The following is a 15,616-nucleotide window of genomic DNA, read 5'->3' on the forward strand; positions in this document are numbered from 1 at the left end:
ACATTTTAAAGTAAAATAGTATGTAGGCAAACACCAACGAACAATACTTTTGTAAACAAACAACTCGTAACATAAACATTATTCAATGACAGTTATAAACCAGCTGTTAGTTTAACCAGCATTGAAAATACTTAAAATTGCTAGCGTCGGCTGCTAGACTTTTTAAAAATTAAAACTTAATTTCTAAAAAACTGGGACCCTAAACTAAAATTATGGCTTCGACATTCCCTAGTTCTCAAAATTATCTTTCTTTCAACACAAAAATCATGAAAATCCGTCGAGTGGTTGATTCAGAATCGTGAAATAAAAAAACACTGTTTCGTTTTAATATTATAGATAGTCCTTTAGATTTTGAACAAAATGGTACAGATCCCATTCCCGTAAACATTACTGTCCAAAAGTTATTGTAGCCTAACTTAAGTTCCCCATAAAAACCCCTTACAATAAAAAAATCTAATTCGGATAAAAAGTTGGTTTTGAGTAAAATTAATGTGTTTTATGGTCCTTAATTCTAAACAAAATAGTGCAACCCCCATTGCTCTAACAATCACGGTTCAAAAGTTATTGCAGCTTTTGTGATTTTTCCATATCAAATATCATCGTTACCCCCACCGCTTACCACTGATTGTTGACAAGCTGATACCATTTATTTAATGTATGTTTTGACCTAGAAATTTTTTATATTTTATTTTTATTTTTATAGCTTGATGGTGTAGATGGTTTTATTATCTGATTCTCTTAAACTGAATTACATGTGATTATTTGTTTAAATATAAGTAGCCTAACATTGGTTATTTTATAGAGGAGCCAATACAGACACCCACTACAAGTGTGAAGCCTGTCATTAGCAGTGTGCTGCTGAACAGGAATCGGACACGCTCCAACTCTCCTTCACCTTACATAGCCATGCGACTCTCGGGGATAGGCAGACCATCCAGTGCACTTGTAAGCTAGAAATTCTATTTTAACAAAATATCCATTTTTGAGTTTTTGTTAGGCTTGGCTTAACTTATATAGAGTTTACATAGCTCAATTTCCTGAGAGAAAAAATGGCGTTACCAGGGCTGGTACGGTCAGGGAAAACCTGGAAAAGTCAGGGAATTTGGTTGGTCTGGTAAAGTTAGGGAATTATGAAAAAGTTCTGGAATTTCTCCTGAAAGACTACTTTTTTTACAGATATGCTACGTTTTGCTCTAAACATGTTTTTTATCAGGTTGATGACCAATGGCAAAAAGAACGACATAAGCACTGATGCACATTTTTATATCGATAGTTATTTATCGGTACATGGGAGGAATCGTTATGTACATAGTTTGAAACAAGTTTTGTATTTGGGAATGGTTAAATAAGTTAAATATTAAAATTTTTTCTAATATTTCTTGATTTTGATTGGTCGATATCGACTTGCGGTATACCTGGAAAAAGTATAAATATCAGTCTAGAAAACCTGGAAAAGTTAGGGAATTTGGTTTTCCAAATTTAGTACCAACCCTGTGTTACAAACCGCACTGATTCGTTACTGTAGGCAGAGTGAGGCAATGAGAACAACCCCTGATTTATAAACATACAAATTAAATACTATTAGCCCTATACAAATAAATAGGACATTAAGACAAAGCTTATCTCATGTCATTTGAACCTGATAAGAGTCATTTTTACATTTCTTGAGAACATAGTTCTTCAATTGAGGTGCTTAAAATATCTACATTTCTAATACCTACATTTGGTTATAAACAACATTTCTTGAGTTGCTATAAAACTATCAAATACTCGTTTCGGCAATTCTTCAGTTATTGAATTTCCTATGTTATTCATTGCTTTGTTTCGAGCAAATCCTTGAGGCAACCTTAAAAAACCTTGAACTTTAAACAACTCCATTGGTTGAAATCACAGTCAGATTAATCTGCCAACCAGACAGAAGCTGTATCGCTAAACACTTTTATCCAGTTCTATATAGTTTTTCAATCTGGAACGACTCCATCTCAACCAATGTTGAAATGTGTTCTAAACAACCTTTGAAATTAATCACTAATTTTAAAACATGTTTCCACAACAAAAGTACAGAGTTTATGACTCCACAGCATAGTGTTTCCTAAAATGGCATAGTTTAATTTAGGTTATTCAGGGCTGTCAGCGACTGGGAATTCCGGGAAAATTGGGAATCATGCGTGAATTTTAACCGCAGTGAAAACTGGGTAATATGCATGAAAATTAAGGTTATAAAGGTTTGTTAATTTCCTATATTTATATATTGTTTCTAGGTTCACCAAGCAACTAATGATTTGACACCAAAGAGTAAACTTGCTTCGCCAGAATCTTTTGGAACACCTAAGAGTGCACGGAAGAATAACTGGAAAAAGTTAACAGAGTCAACTAAAAAGAGAAGATCCTTATTGTCTACAATACCGTCACCTGCCGATATTAAAATTGAAGAGAATGAAAACACTGAAGTTAGAATAAAAATTGAAAAAAGTGTAGACACTAAAGATGCAACCTTTGAAGAAACTTTTGAAAATGAAGAACATGAAACTGGTAATATTTTCCTTAAAAATGTTGTTATGTTATGTTACCTATATATAATTTTTTTTAATACCCCCTCCGCAGTAAATAAAATAAATAAATAAATAGGACTATTCTTAGGGGACTATTTTCATTTTAGATTAATGATTAGATTATTCTCATTTAAATATTTCCTTAACTTAAACCTGTCAGCTTTATTCCCTACTAGCTGTTGTACCCGTGCTTTGCATCAGGAAGAGGACACAAAATAGAAACATTTCAATCTTTACATCTGCTGCATATAATAGTTACACATCGGCCAACGCTTTTAGAAACAAAATTCAACTTTTATGGCCTTAATAGAAATGTTTACTTAAAAGAACACTGTGTACTGCTTAGTTTTGTGATATTTTACTTGGTTTAATTTAATCAGTGGTGTGGTAAAACACAAATAATAAATTTATCAAATGAAGTAAATGTGAACTGTGACAGGTGGCCGAATGAAACAATGAAATGCGCTAAGAATAAGTCGTTTATTAAACTTATGACAAAACAATAATACGTAGCTTCCGACTTGCTGTATGATTAATCTACGTTTAGTTTACAAACTTCGAGAAGAAAGAGAGAATACAATTTCGGAATGAGTTGTTAAGATCTACAAAGTTAAGGTACAGATTTTCATGATAAAATATATTTTAGAAGAATGGGGAAAGGCAACGCGATGCGGAAATTTACATGACCGACCGAATTGAATTTAGAATTTAGACTAACTCAACTGGGTGTTCTCCGTCCATAGCGCAGAGTTGGGCGTGGAGGGGAACCAGCCAATCACGTTGCGGCTATGCCGCGTGATGTCAGTGCAAACGCTGGACAGTGCTGCTGCCTAACGATTCCTCAGGGCGTTAGGCAAACTGTAGCTGCGCATTATTAACTGATTTCATCGAGCGACCTGCTGAGCTGTCTCAGCGAATTCCAGCCACGTGCGTTACACTTTCGAGAACGTTGGCCTGGCCTAGCGCTGAGCCATGGCTGACGGAATATTCCATGGTGAGGCAACTGGCTGACGCAAAAAGTTGGGATGTTAACACAGTCCAATATTACAGACCCTCCTTTTATATTTGAAATAAATCAAAGCTTTTGTGACGGTATTGACAGGGTTTCTTGAGGGTGTGTAGCAAAAACCTCCCCAGCTGATATGCAATGGGTCTGGGAATTTTTGGGGCCGTCACAGAACTGAAAGTTATGTTAAGAAAAATAAGAGTATTTTGTATTACCATTTGATAATTAAATATAGTTACACATATACATCAGATTTTAGAACACAAAAATCAATGACGACGTACAATTTAGTTATTGATGATATTCTTTAGTTTAATTTAAGCATAGGTTTAGCAAAACACAATTACTAAATTTACCTAAATATACATATAAAAAAAAACCAATGTGATGTGCAAGTTATGTAAGTTAATCTAACACATGTTAAGCAGTTCGAATTTATTTAAAGTAGCCTACAAATTCATACAAAACATCTATACATTGTAATTTTCTTACTGTTTCCATGAAAATATATCAATAACATTATTTTCATAACACTTGAGACACTTCAAAAATCGAAAGCAGAGCCTAAGTTAATACAGCAACGCTTTTAGAATATTTTAAAATTTTTTTTATTTCTATCAATCATTGACACAGTTTTGAAAAAATGATCTTTGATACATTTTTAGATTAAATAAACCAACCACATAATTGTCTGAAATATTATATTTAATTTCATTGGATCAGCTGTCTTCAAATGTGAAATGTGCAATTTGGCAGTTCTTCTTTTTGTTTACATGGAAATGTCAAAGCAAATGTAAACATTGTGAGTATTCTCATTGCATCCATGGAGACCAATCAATATTTACTTTTAAAATCCTCACCTCAGAACTTTTAAAGCCAAAGGGGCAAAGCCCACGGTCAGTATCGAAGTATGAATAGTCATATAATGGTCCTTGGTATGGTAGCTATATTTTTGTGAAATTTAAGCCCAGTTGGTTCAGTAATTTTTGCACCTATTAGTAATACACATACAGACAGACACCATTAGATTTTTATATAATAGTATAGAGTATAGATTTAAATAGCATTAGGTTTAACAAGGTAGTACTTATGGTTTACTGCTACAGGGAGGGTAATAAAGTGTGAGTTTTTAGCGAATTTCTCTTAAAAGAAGTTAGTAGCTATTACCATAGGGGCAGGGTAAGACTTAGACCCGGAACTGATATACTTTTTTATTTTGATGTTTCTAGAAGCTACAAATATAATTCATTCAAATTTTTATTATGTATTGTTGTATGGATTTATGTATCAATCCGTGAACTCGCGATAACATAATTTTTGTCCGATTTTGGTGAAATTTGGCTTGAAGATGTAGGGTGTGATAAACTTGTATGAGTTTGTGAACTAGCATGATCGGAGCAAGGGAACAGGGTATTATGGGGAGAGGTTATTGTAGGGTGGACATTTTTTTGTTTTTCACCCTCAAAACAAAAAATTCCTCAAATTATCTTAAAATTATTTTAAAGAGCCTAAAAAAATAATTTTGTATATTAAAGTGTTTTTTATGGTTATTGGTTATAGAGATTTATTCAACGAATTTTAAATATCCATGTTATTCTTATGGAGAACGACTATTGTATTGTGCTTGTTTGTAGATATTTTTATTTTATTTTTTTTATTAGATATATTTTTTAACTTTACACATTTATTTATTTTATACTTGAAGCTATTAATATTTTACTACAAACACAATCTATTTCCCTCCTTTAGCAGCAAACCTAGGTACTTGTTAAACCTAATGTAATTCAAATACCTGTAGATTTAATCGGATATCCAATCAGGTAAATTGAAATTCACTTAGTCTACAGGTTAGCTGCAGAATGGGTATTTTAGTAAAATGTTTATGTCAGTATAAAATAAATAAATCTGACTAGGGGTGTCTAAAGCAGCAAAAAATGTTATATTCAATGCAACGATTCAATTCAAAGAATTTTTGATTGTTTTAACGTTTGTATCAAATCTTATAAAAATGGGATAGTTTGTTTTTTAGCTATTGTGCTAACAGACATACAGACACACACACATATACATTTTGACGGATGGTGCTTTTTTGGCATCTTAGAACATCAAAACAAAGTATTAAATTGGTCCTGGGTCTAGGTCTTACTGTGACACCTATGGTAATAAATAGCTTATTCCCTATTTGAGAAATTCACTAATAGAGATTTTCCACATTTCCCCATTTCACATAAATCTTCTATACTAGAATCCAATAGGAAGGCTCTTGCTATTATCCGAGCTGAGGCTTTAAGAATCACACATTTCTGCATATTATTGCTGAAATATTCTATATCTACTTATTAATCTATGAACAATAGATACTATCAGTGTCAATCTTCTCTCATATGGCATGGATTGATCCCAAAATTACAATTGAATAATTAATGCGACCAGCACAAAAATAAATTTTTCCTCAGATTAGCCAAATACTGTATTTGAGATCATTCTATTTGTGTGTAATACATACAACTCTTTTCCAGCAGCCGATGAAAATGTGCCGCCCATAACTCCTCGACGGTCCATGAGGTTGATGGCTAAAGTTGCAACTCCAGCCTCATGTTTGACCTGTGAAGCTAGCAGCTGCAAAAAGTCTGGTATGTTAGGCCTAATGCACACACTAAAATATACAGATAAACCCATACAAATGAAATTATCAATCAAATAATAGATATAGATATATTAGAGATGCTGAGATGGATGGAATTGTACTTATAGTTAGGGAAGGGACGTGGTTATTATTTCTGTACATATTTTAGACACATGGTTTTCCTCTTTTACACCAAGTAATACTCTTTTACTCTCAAGTATTACTCTTAAGTATACTCTTTTTACACCAAGATTTTTTAGTTTGTGTTTAAAATCTTGAGTAGCAGCTTTGTAGAAGTTCTTTAAAATGACAGTAACGACAAACAAAATCAATCTTCAGTCTTTACAGCACGTATTAAAGACAAACCTGTTCCCAATTATGACTCATCACACGACGTAACAGAAGATGTCTACTAAAAGTCGTTCAGGACTTTTCTCTTAAATCTTGATGACAGAAATGAAAGAAATATGTTAAAAGATATTCACTACAACATTAAATCCTCTAAACGACCATGAAACCAGTAGGCCTACTTTGACTGGTCTACTATGAAAAACAGTCCATATACCACATCAGGCCCACAAACAGATTTTATCTGGTCCGCCAAGGCGTACTGAGAAATAATTATTTTTATATGATGGTATACACCGATGATTGCCAAAGTCACAGCAACTAACACTCATGAGCATACAGTCTTTGCAATATCACAATTATTGTCACTCATGGTAGCGGCAAAACTTGTGATGTGAGCGTATCTTGCGGTGTCGGCGACAAAAAACTTCTCATCATTTGCAATGTCAAAACAAAAAATTATAAAACAAAGCAATAATTACATGCAAAGAATTATTTAAATAAAAATGCCTTCGCAAATGAAACACAACGACACCACGCTTCTGTATCGCGGGTATTGCATTTACTTTCTGCAGGTGTTTTTCGTATATGGATACTGATTCTTCCATGAATCGAGAAGGGCCTATATAAATTGAGTAACAAACAATGAGGTTAACAATACTTAATTTTTAAATGAATTGGCGACCATACAAAGTAGGTATTTTAAGCAAAGTATTGATGGAGATGAGTGGCACGAACTTGTTTGAAGGTAGCAAAGTCACCATCATCATTTTAGTTGATGAGATTTAGAATAAAGTACCTATACATTACAAACAAACAAAAATACTGTAGTAAACAAAAACATTTAAAACTGAACAGCCAACAATATAAGACAAAGATACAGAATATGCAATGACACGATTTGAGACCAAGTAGGCTTGCATCATGAAAAAAATAATCAAAATTCATGTTTTTGGCCCCTGGACTATATTGTTAAGACAATAATAGGTTTTTTACATACCTCAGTCAAATAGTCCAAAAATGATATTGCTCAACAGCTTACATGTTTCCTTGCGAAGACAACATTATCAAATCTTGCAACTCGTCAAAAACACGTTTAAAACACGAACACGAACACAGAAAACATTAATACGGTACGAATACACGATTGACATTTAGATAGCGCTATCATAATACTGATTTGGTCCGGCGCGGCGCAGGGCTGGTAGCAGACTGGAGGTCTACGTCATGTCATCTCCTCTACTGTTATCACTGATGTTATCAGATCTTCGATCAGCTGTTCCTGAGTTTAATATTGTATTAAAAATCCAGTGAGACTGAAACTGTAATTTTTCGTTAAGGGTGTGGTCCTTACACTGTTCAAAATTCTTCATGTCTGTGGGAAAGGTAGCAAACTTGACACCTTGGAGGAGTTCGGGATTTATACAATTTATAATGACGAACAGTGTAAGGACCACATCCTTAACGAAAAATTACAGTTCCAGTCTCACTCGATTTTTAATACAATATTAAACTCAGGAACAGCTGATCGAAACCTCCAGTCTGCTACCAGCCCCGCGCCGCGCCGGACCAAATCAGTATTATGATAGCGCTATATAAATGTCAATCGTGTATTCATACCGTATTAATGTTTTCTGTGTTCGTGTTCGTGTTTTAAACGTGTTTTTGACGAGTTGCAAGCTTTGATAATGTTGTCTTCGCAACGAAACATGTAAGCTGTTGAGCAATATCATTTTTGGACTATTTGACTGAAGTATGTAAAAAACATATTATTGTCTTTAAAAAATAATGCAAACAACAACCTTGTGATTTTGTCATTTGAAAGATATAATATCAAAATCTATAAAAACTATTTTTATAACTTAACGAACTAAAAGGAAAGGATTAAGAAACTAAATTTTTTACTTGTAAAATAAGACTGTAGCTTAGTTAGTTAGGTTAAAGTTAAATATGAAACCATTTTAAAAGTTTTATAGCAGTAGGCACTAATGACCAGCTTCACGATGAAAATACTGACTGAGTTAGAGTTGAAACTTAACAGCCACTATAAAACTATTATTTTCAGGATAAAATATGTTTGGCATCTCATAATAACTACGCTAGAAATAAATAATGGAAGTCAAAGGAATAAAAGTGACAAAACTTAGCTAAACTACTGACTCGACGAGTTCTTGGAAGTAGGCCTACTTGATTTGACCTTGAATACACCAACATTATTGTCGTGATAAAATATTAGTGGATTTGGGACTGATAATGGGGTTTTATGGCATCATTACCCTGGTAGTACATTTTGAAAATCATAAACAAACATCTGATAAACGTTTTATGTGCTCTTTACCAACTACCTTTGACTATGATAGTTAATTGAAAGTAGTTAATTATTATTGTCTGTACTGAAGGAATTTGTACCAAGTAAAATGTTGTATTGAACCGAAGGCAGTAATTAGGCCTGAATCTTACGTACCGACTTTTTCGGTGCATCGCAGACCCCTAATATTTTTCGGTGTCAGCTTTACCATGAGTGTGTCTATTTGTCACGGTATATATTTATTTACTGATTATTATGTTCTGGTTCTGTGAATTATTTATTTATTCCTCAAGATTATTAGTAAGCATTTTAACATGATTAAGTAAGGGTTTTTGTGAATTCTCAATCTTTCCAAGTTCTTGAACCCGCAAATTCCAGTATTTGTGATAAATAATTATACTTTTTTTTACTCCTTACGAGGAAGGAACAGACTTTTGCAACAGTGACAATTGGGGTGGGGCGTTTGCTGCCATCCTAGCTACACAGAGGGTCCCTGGTACGCATCCAGCTATGCTAGCCTGGGTATCATATCTCTTGTTACTTTGTCTGCAGTGAAGTGTCAGGCCTTTACTCATCACTCCTTTGACGTAAAAATCACAGTAGGCCTACTGACGAGATACTTCAAGTGGCTTGTGATAATTGCCTACAAAATCTGGTTGTGAAAGTTCATCTCACAGCTACCCATGGTAGCTGGTGGTACAGCACCCATTTTAACACTGCACTGCAAACAAAGAAAGAGTGATATGATGGGTAGACTACCTTAGCTGGATATGAATCCAGCTAATTGTAGGAACTGTGATGATAAGAAGTGGTGCACTCCAAATAGCTGATGCAGAATGTAATATGTTTGTTTAATTACCAGATGGTTTGTATTCAGCTTTATCACTACGAAAGTTTATTTTAATGATATCTAGATAAAAATAAAGTTGTAAATAAAATGGTACAGTATAGCAATAATTTTCAGGCAGAAACATATGCAGTCACTCACCAAAAACAAGACGTTCAATGAAAGTTTTAAAGTTTTCACCATCTACAAGTGAACAGAACCGGAAAACTGGTAAACCTTTTTAACAGAATAAACCATGTACATTTAAAATTTAAATATAGAAGGACTTGTTCAGTCTTTGTTATACTCTATTACTATGAGGATGAGATAGGATTGGGCTAGTATTGGTTTTTATTTAATCAAGTCAAGGATTTTTAGTATTAGTACTGTAAATAAATAAATTTAAAAAAAGAAAATAGATTTGTTTAAAATTAACCTTACACAGTTTACTGGCAGATAGGCCTAGCTCTTGAGACACAATAGTATATTCTTAACAAATTTCTTGAGAGTGATTTAAAAACAAACAAAAACTGCTTGTCTCTAGGATGTGTTCATATTAAAAGTTTCTGTAGCCAGCCAAATCCTAAATTATAAACACTTCTTCTGTGAGCGGAGTTGAATAAATAATGGAATTGATGCTAAGTGCTAAGCATTTGAAGTTTCAAGTACATGGGCTAAGATTAGACATATACTATTTCAAAACTAAACGACAATCAATTTATTTTAACAAACAAAATTACAAATGCAAAGAAAGTAACTTTAGAATCAGAATCAGAATTTCTTTACTGTAAAAAAATACGGGGCCATACACATATTACATAACAACCTTTTTCGTCATTTTAACCCCCCCCCCCCCCTCCGCCATGTAACGCACCGTAACGCTTGAGCAAACCCCCTCCCCCACGACCCTTGCGTTACGTAACTAGATGATAGTGGGCTTTAATAATAGGGCTTTAATAACAGCTTAAGCCTAATTTTACCAGTGTAATATGGATTTAAATAAATCATTAAACTTGTATTGACTTTTGCTTGATAATCTTTATATGATAAAAGCAATATAGATACAAACAAACAAGATTGTTACTGATAATGAAGAATAAAAAGATACGTGGACGTATCTTTTTGTATAACTAACTGAATTAGATATAATTTTGATTATTAATGTGTGCGTTACGTAACATTGAGCCAAACCCCCTCCCCCTCCCCCATATAACGCAACAATGCTATGCTATACCCCCTCCTCCCCTTAAGTGTGTTACATAAGGCTAGGATTATACTAGGACGCTGGCGTCCGGGATGCTGGCGTCCGAGAGGCTAGCGTCCCACCTCGAGCCGAAAAATGACGTGATTTGTGTTGGGATGCTAGCCTCTCGGACTGCCATTTTATTTCAATGTTTAGTCACTTTTTGTTTATATCTATTTAAATAACATTAGGTTTAACGAGTACCAAGGTTTGATGCTTTAAGGGGGCTAATAAAGTGTGTTTTTAGTAAAATACTGTATCATTAGCTTAGTAAAACAAATCGTCCAAGTTTAATCAAAATATATCCATACACAAGCAAATTCCAACACATAACAACATTTTCTATAACAATAACATGGCAATTTTTAATATACTCTTTTTTTAAATTTCTCCATAACTAATAACAGTACAAAAACACTTAAATATACTAAATTATTTGTTTTTAAGCTCATTAAAATTGTCTAGAGAGAAATTGGGAATTTTTCAGTTTTATGGGCCAAAAATTACAAACCCCCTTTTTTAGCACATAAAACCCCGTTCCCAAGGTCTATTCATGCTGGTTCGCGAACTCATTCAAGTTTATCCCCCCCCCTCACCTTAAAACAGAATTTCTTCAAAATATGACAAAAGTTACTCCAGTTATCGCGTTTACAGACATATATATAATATTTAAATCTATACGAACAGGTGGTGTTTATGGCCTCTGGGGACATCAAAATGAAAAAGTAAATCGGTCCCGGGCCTAGGTCTTACCATGTCACCTACGGTAATAGCTTCGAGCGTCCGGTGGCTCTTTTTAGCATCCGACGCTAGCATCCATAGTATAATCGCCCCCATTTGATTTAATGCCCCGTTAGCGTCCCGGACGCTAGCCTCTCGGACGCCAGCGTCCTAGTATAATCCTAGCCTAATATGTGTATGGACCCTACACAAAGTACAAGGCAAGAGGCACTATAACTAAATATGTAAAACACATAGACTAAAAAGTTACAAATGAAAATACAAACTTTAGGAGGTACATGTTATTTAAAATAGAAAAATGAAGTTACCTTGTAGAATTAATTCTTTTGCAACTAAATATTCTCTCAAACTTTGATAACTTTGAATTTATAAAATAGAACATTACACACCTAAACCAAAGTCCATTTGGTTGAGTTTTGAAACAATCAAAATGGTTTTGATGAGAGAGACTTGATCTAGAGAAGCCTGGAAACTCTACAACTGTACAAATTAACAGTTCTGTGTGTATCTTTGGTCTACATGTTTGCTGCGAAAGGGGAATGTCTTTTTTCAATGTAATAAGTAGATCAGAGATTCTCTCAGCAAAATATATCATCCAAATGTTGTTAGAACATTATAATAATCAATTTGGTTATTGATCTATTTGTTATTACAGAAAGTAATTCGGAAGAAACTACTAAACCAAGTACATCCAGAGTAAGGTTTTCTTTAAGACCAAGTGTCCTTACAATCAGTGAAAACAGTGTCACTGAAATGCCAAAAAAAGCTGCTAAACGAAGACAAACTACTTATGGTCCTTCAAGCTCAATACCTGCTGAACATGCATCACCAAGAAGACGCACCCCTCGACTGACCAGGAAAGTTACATTTGACCGAGGTAAATTACCAATTGTTTAATAATTTTTAGGGATAGGCGGATCTCAAATTTTGAGACTTTGCGAGATTAAAAAAATCTTGTTAGTTCAAGCGAGATTAACTTTTCTCTGAGCTTTTTTCCAGACAAGATAAAAAAAAAGCCTTTGCAAAGGAAACGCAACAACAACACGCTCCTGTATTGCAGATATTGCAGAGACTTTCTGAGTGAATTTTTAAAATGTATACATCTCAAAAATCGGTCAAATTGATTTATCAGGTTATTTGTTAACCGTTATGACCCTGGTCCCGTTTATACTGAATATAATAGGTTTTACTGTATACGATATCATTTTCACTGAGATAAGAAGTAACACCGTACACACTACTACAATTTTCTTTTGTATCTTATGGACTGTTTTTGTTGTGATACGGTCAGTTGTGGTGTGCATGTTACAGTTTTAATTTAAAGATGTCTTACTTTATTTTTGTTGCGTTTCCTGATACAATTGCATTGCTGCGGGCAGGACCGCAAGTAGACTGAACAAGGCTATGGTCACGATGTGCTGGCGTAGTCTCATATGACTGTCGTCTGTGTTATCAACAGTTGTTATTGGTCTATCACAGTGGTCATTTTAATGTTTTAAGAGTAAACGTAAAAATATGATTTTTGCAACCAACACCTTGTTATAAAAACAATAAAATATTATGTCAAATTCGCTAAAAATTTTAAGAATTTAATTTATTTACAAGACCTGATTTGCAACAATTTTCGCAAAGAAAAAATAACTGATAACATTTTTAATATTGAGAAATAGTTATTTGTGTAACTAGTGAGCAAAGTGGTACTTTGCTGCACACGAGAGCAACGTTTATGCACGAGCCGTAGACGAGTGCGGAATGATCACGAGTGCAAACTCGAGTGCAGCAAAGGCCATTTTCCACTCGTGTTACACATTATATTTTTCCTACAGTCACTATAAAGCATATAAATAATTAGTCTTTAAAATACTATACAATACTATACATTTTTAGGTTCAGCTGGCAACACAAATAGGTGCCCTAGAGAAAGTAGTCACCGGTCCGTATCACTTTGCTATTTTTTCTACGGCAAGCAATGTGCTCCGCGTCTTAAAAAAAATATTTCCGTATGTTTTTGTAATTTGAAGTGGTTTCCGCACCTAAAAAATTTTTTAAATGTATTTTCTTGTTTATTAAGATCGTAGGAATGTTTTAAAAGCGTTTAAAAGAAAAGTCCAGAAAGTTCAGAAATACCGAAACTATAAACACGAAATGATGGGTTAAATCGTAGTTATAATAGTCAATCAGCTGCTCATAGTATCTTTAAGTGTTGCCAACCTATTTCCAAGTGTACACGGATTACGTGCATAATAGAACCACGCTGTTTTGTGTTGTTTCGTTGGAATTCTGATGTGCGCCAAAGTTTAAACCGTACGACAAAGTATAAATATGCAGCAATTAGCAGCTTTCTGTACTATAAACAGTAAAAGGAAGCCAACTTTGTCGGGTGACTGTAGGAAAAGAATCTTCCCTCTGGAATACAAATTATTTTTCAATTGCAAAATTACTTTGGTTAAATTTTATAAACCAGATTTTGTTACTGACCAGTTATTATTATCTTTTTTATTTACTTGGGTTTCTTAAAACTTAAAACCCTTTTATTTTTCTTTAGTCTTTGTTTGTACTTAAAGTTATGTGTATTTTCAGAAGCTGATGAAAAAGTATCTTTCAAGCTGCCATCCACGCCTTACAGGAAATTGCAAACAGATTCGTAAGTAAGTTATTTGATAATCAGTATAGTATAAAGTTGATCGTGCAACTAAAGAGCAAAATGACACTTCCAAACGAGAGAAAAAAGTTAACGCACTTTTGAGGGTGTCAATTTGATCAAGTTAAAAAAAGCTATGTATTTGAATTGCATTGCATTTGTCTAGAGTTTTTGTTTGAATGAGCTGCATTATTGAGGCGTCAGGACAAACAATGCCGTTCGTTGTTCCCAAACTGTGCGAAAAAATTCCCCTCCATTTGCATTTTTAAATCATCTTCATAGATTAAAAATTGCATTAGTTTGATTTACATTTCTTGTTTACCAACACCTTTGTTTGTTTTTCAGATGAAGCAGTTTCTGCTAGTATAAAATAAAAGAGTACTAGTATTTCATGTATTAAATGGGATATCAACATTTCTTTACTGATTGAACTTTAAATCTTTTTGTCTTCAAGCACTATTTCTTAAAACTTGCATTGATGATTGTTTATGTTATTTGTTGAAAACTTGTTGTCACAATTGTTTGAGGTACGGTATATTATTCATGATATTTTATATGGCATATTATTGCTGTTTTTATATATTGATACGTTTTTATTAAAAATAAATTTTGAAAAGGAACACTTTGTAAGCCAAAATATATTTTTTATTGTAGTTATATGTAGTAGAGAGTTGGAAATAAAGTCTTAAAATGTTAATTTACAGAGTTTTTATACATCCTATACCTATTAGTTTTACTTAATTGTCTAAACAGATTGTTTGAACACTATAATAGATGAGTTATTTTTACTGTGAAAAAATTTGCATAACTTACATCAGTCATAACCTTATGATGCATCTTATAAAATATGAAAGCTAATTATTTCCATCTTTAAGAATAGGTGTGAGAAAGGATAGGGTAAGCAGGCTTATCCTATCCTTTCTCACACCTATTCTCAGGCAATAAGCCCTTTCTCTCCAAACCTATTTCCATCTTTATTTAGGCTCTAGCCAACTATTTTGGTCATGTTATGGTTTCAAAATTATCCCAATGAATTGTGTTGGACATTGCTATCACCCACTTGGGATAGCAGTACGCCACCTAAAAAAAAAATAAAATAAAAAAATAAACGGTATCAGCAATCTGACACATACTTTCTCCCATAATTTTGTCAACAACCTTTATCATGGGTAAGCTGTGGGAGTAGCTATGACATTTTATACGGAAAATCACAAATTTGCGATAACTTTTTAACCTTATTTATTACAGCAATTCAATATTCAATGCATGCCCTTCGAGGCATGCCTTTCAGCTGTCCACACTAATGCCTCACTTTTTAATGTCTG

General features: G+C 33.6%; 1 protein-coding gene across 6 annotated transcripts in view; it reads left to right on the forward strand.

The window, feature by feature from the left end:
* The window catches only part of LOC128987045 (disks large-associated protein 5-like), a 52,285-nt gene extending 37,374 nt beyond the window's left edge, over positions 1 to 14,911 (forward strand). For 4 of the 6 annotated variants that reach the window (XM_054407716.1, XM_054407757.1, XM_054407722.1 and 1 more), the window contains 7 exons: positions 803 to 945; positions 2,262 to 2,532; positions 6,078 to 6,191; positions 9,805 to 9,897; positions 12,306 to 12,527; positions 14,231 to 14,298; positions 14,637 to 14,911. In XM_054407716.1, the coding sequence (XP_054263691.1) occupies positions 803 to 945; positions 2,262 to 2,532; positions 6,078 to 6,191; positions 9,805 to 9,897; positions 12,306 to 12,527; positions 14,231 to 14,298 (911 nt within the window). In that variant the 3' untranslated portion in view covers positions 14,637 to 14,911. The remainder of the gene's footprint in view (positions 1 to 802; positions 946 to 2,261; positions 2,533 to 6,077; positions 6,192 to 9,804; positions 9,898 to 12,305; positions 12,528 to 14,230; positions 14,299 to 14,636) is intronic. The other 2 variants (XM_054407731.1, XM_054407740.1) reach the window with 2 other exon arrangements.
* Positions 14,912 to 15,616: the final 705 nt, after the last annotated feature.

Source organism: Macrosteles quadrilineatus, unplaced genomic scaffold (genome assembly GCF_028750875.1).
Source record: "Macrosteles quadrilineatus isolate MER2022 unplaced genomic scaffold, UCM_ALF_1.0 Scaffold_1__1_contigs__length_201487025, whole genome shotgun sequence".
Lineage (NCBI taxonomy): Eukaryota > Metazoa > Arthropoda > Insecta > Hemiptera > Cicadellidae > Macrosteles > Macrosteles quadrilineatus.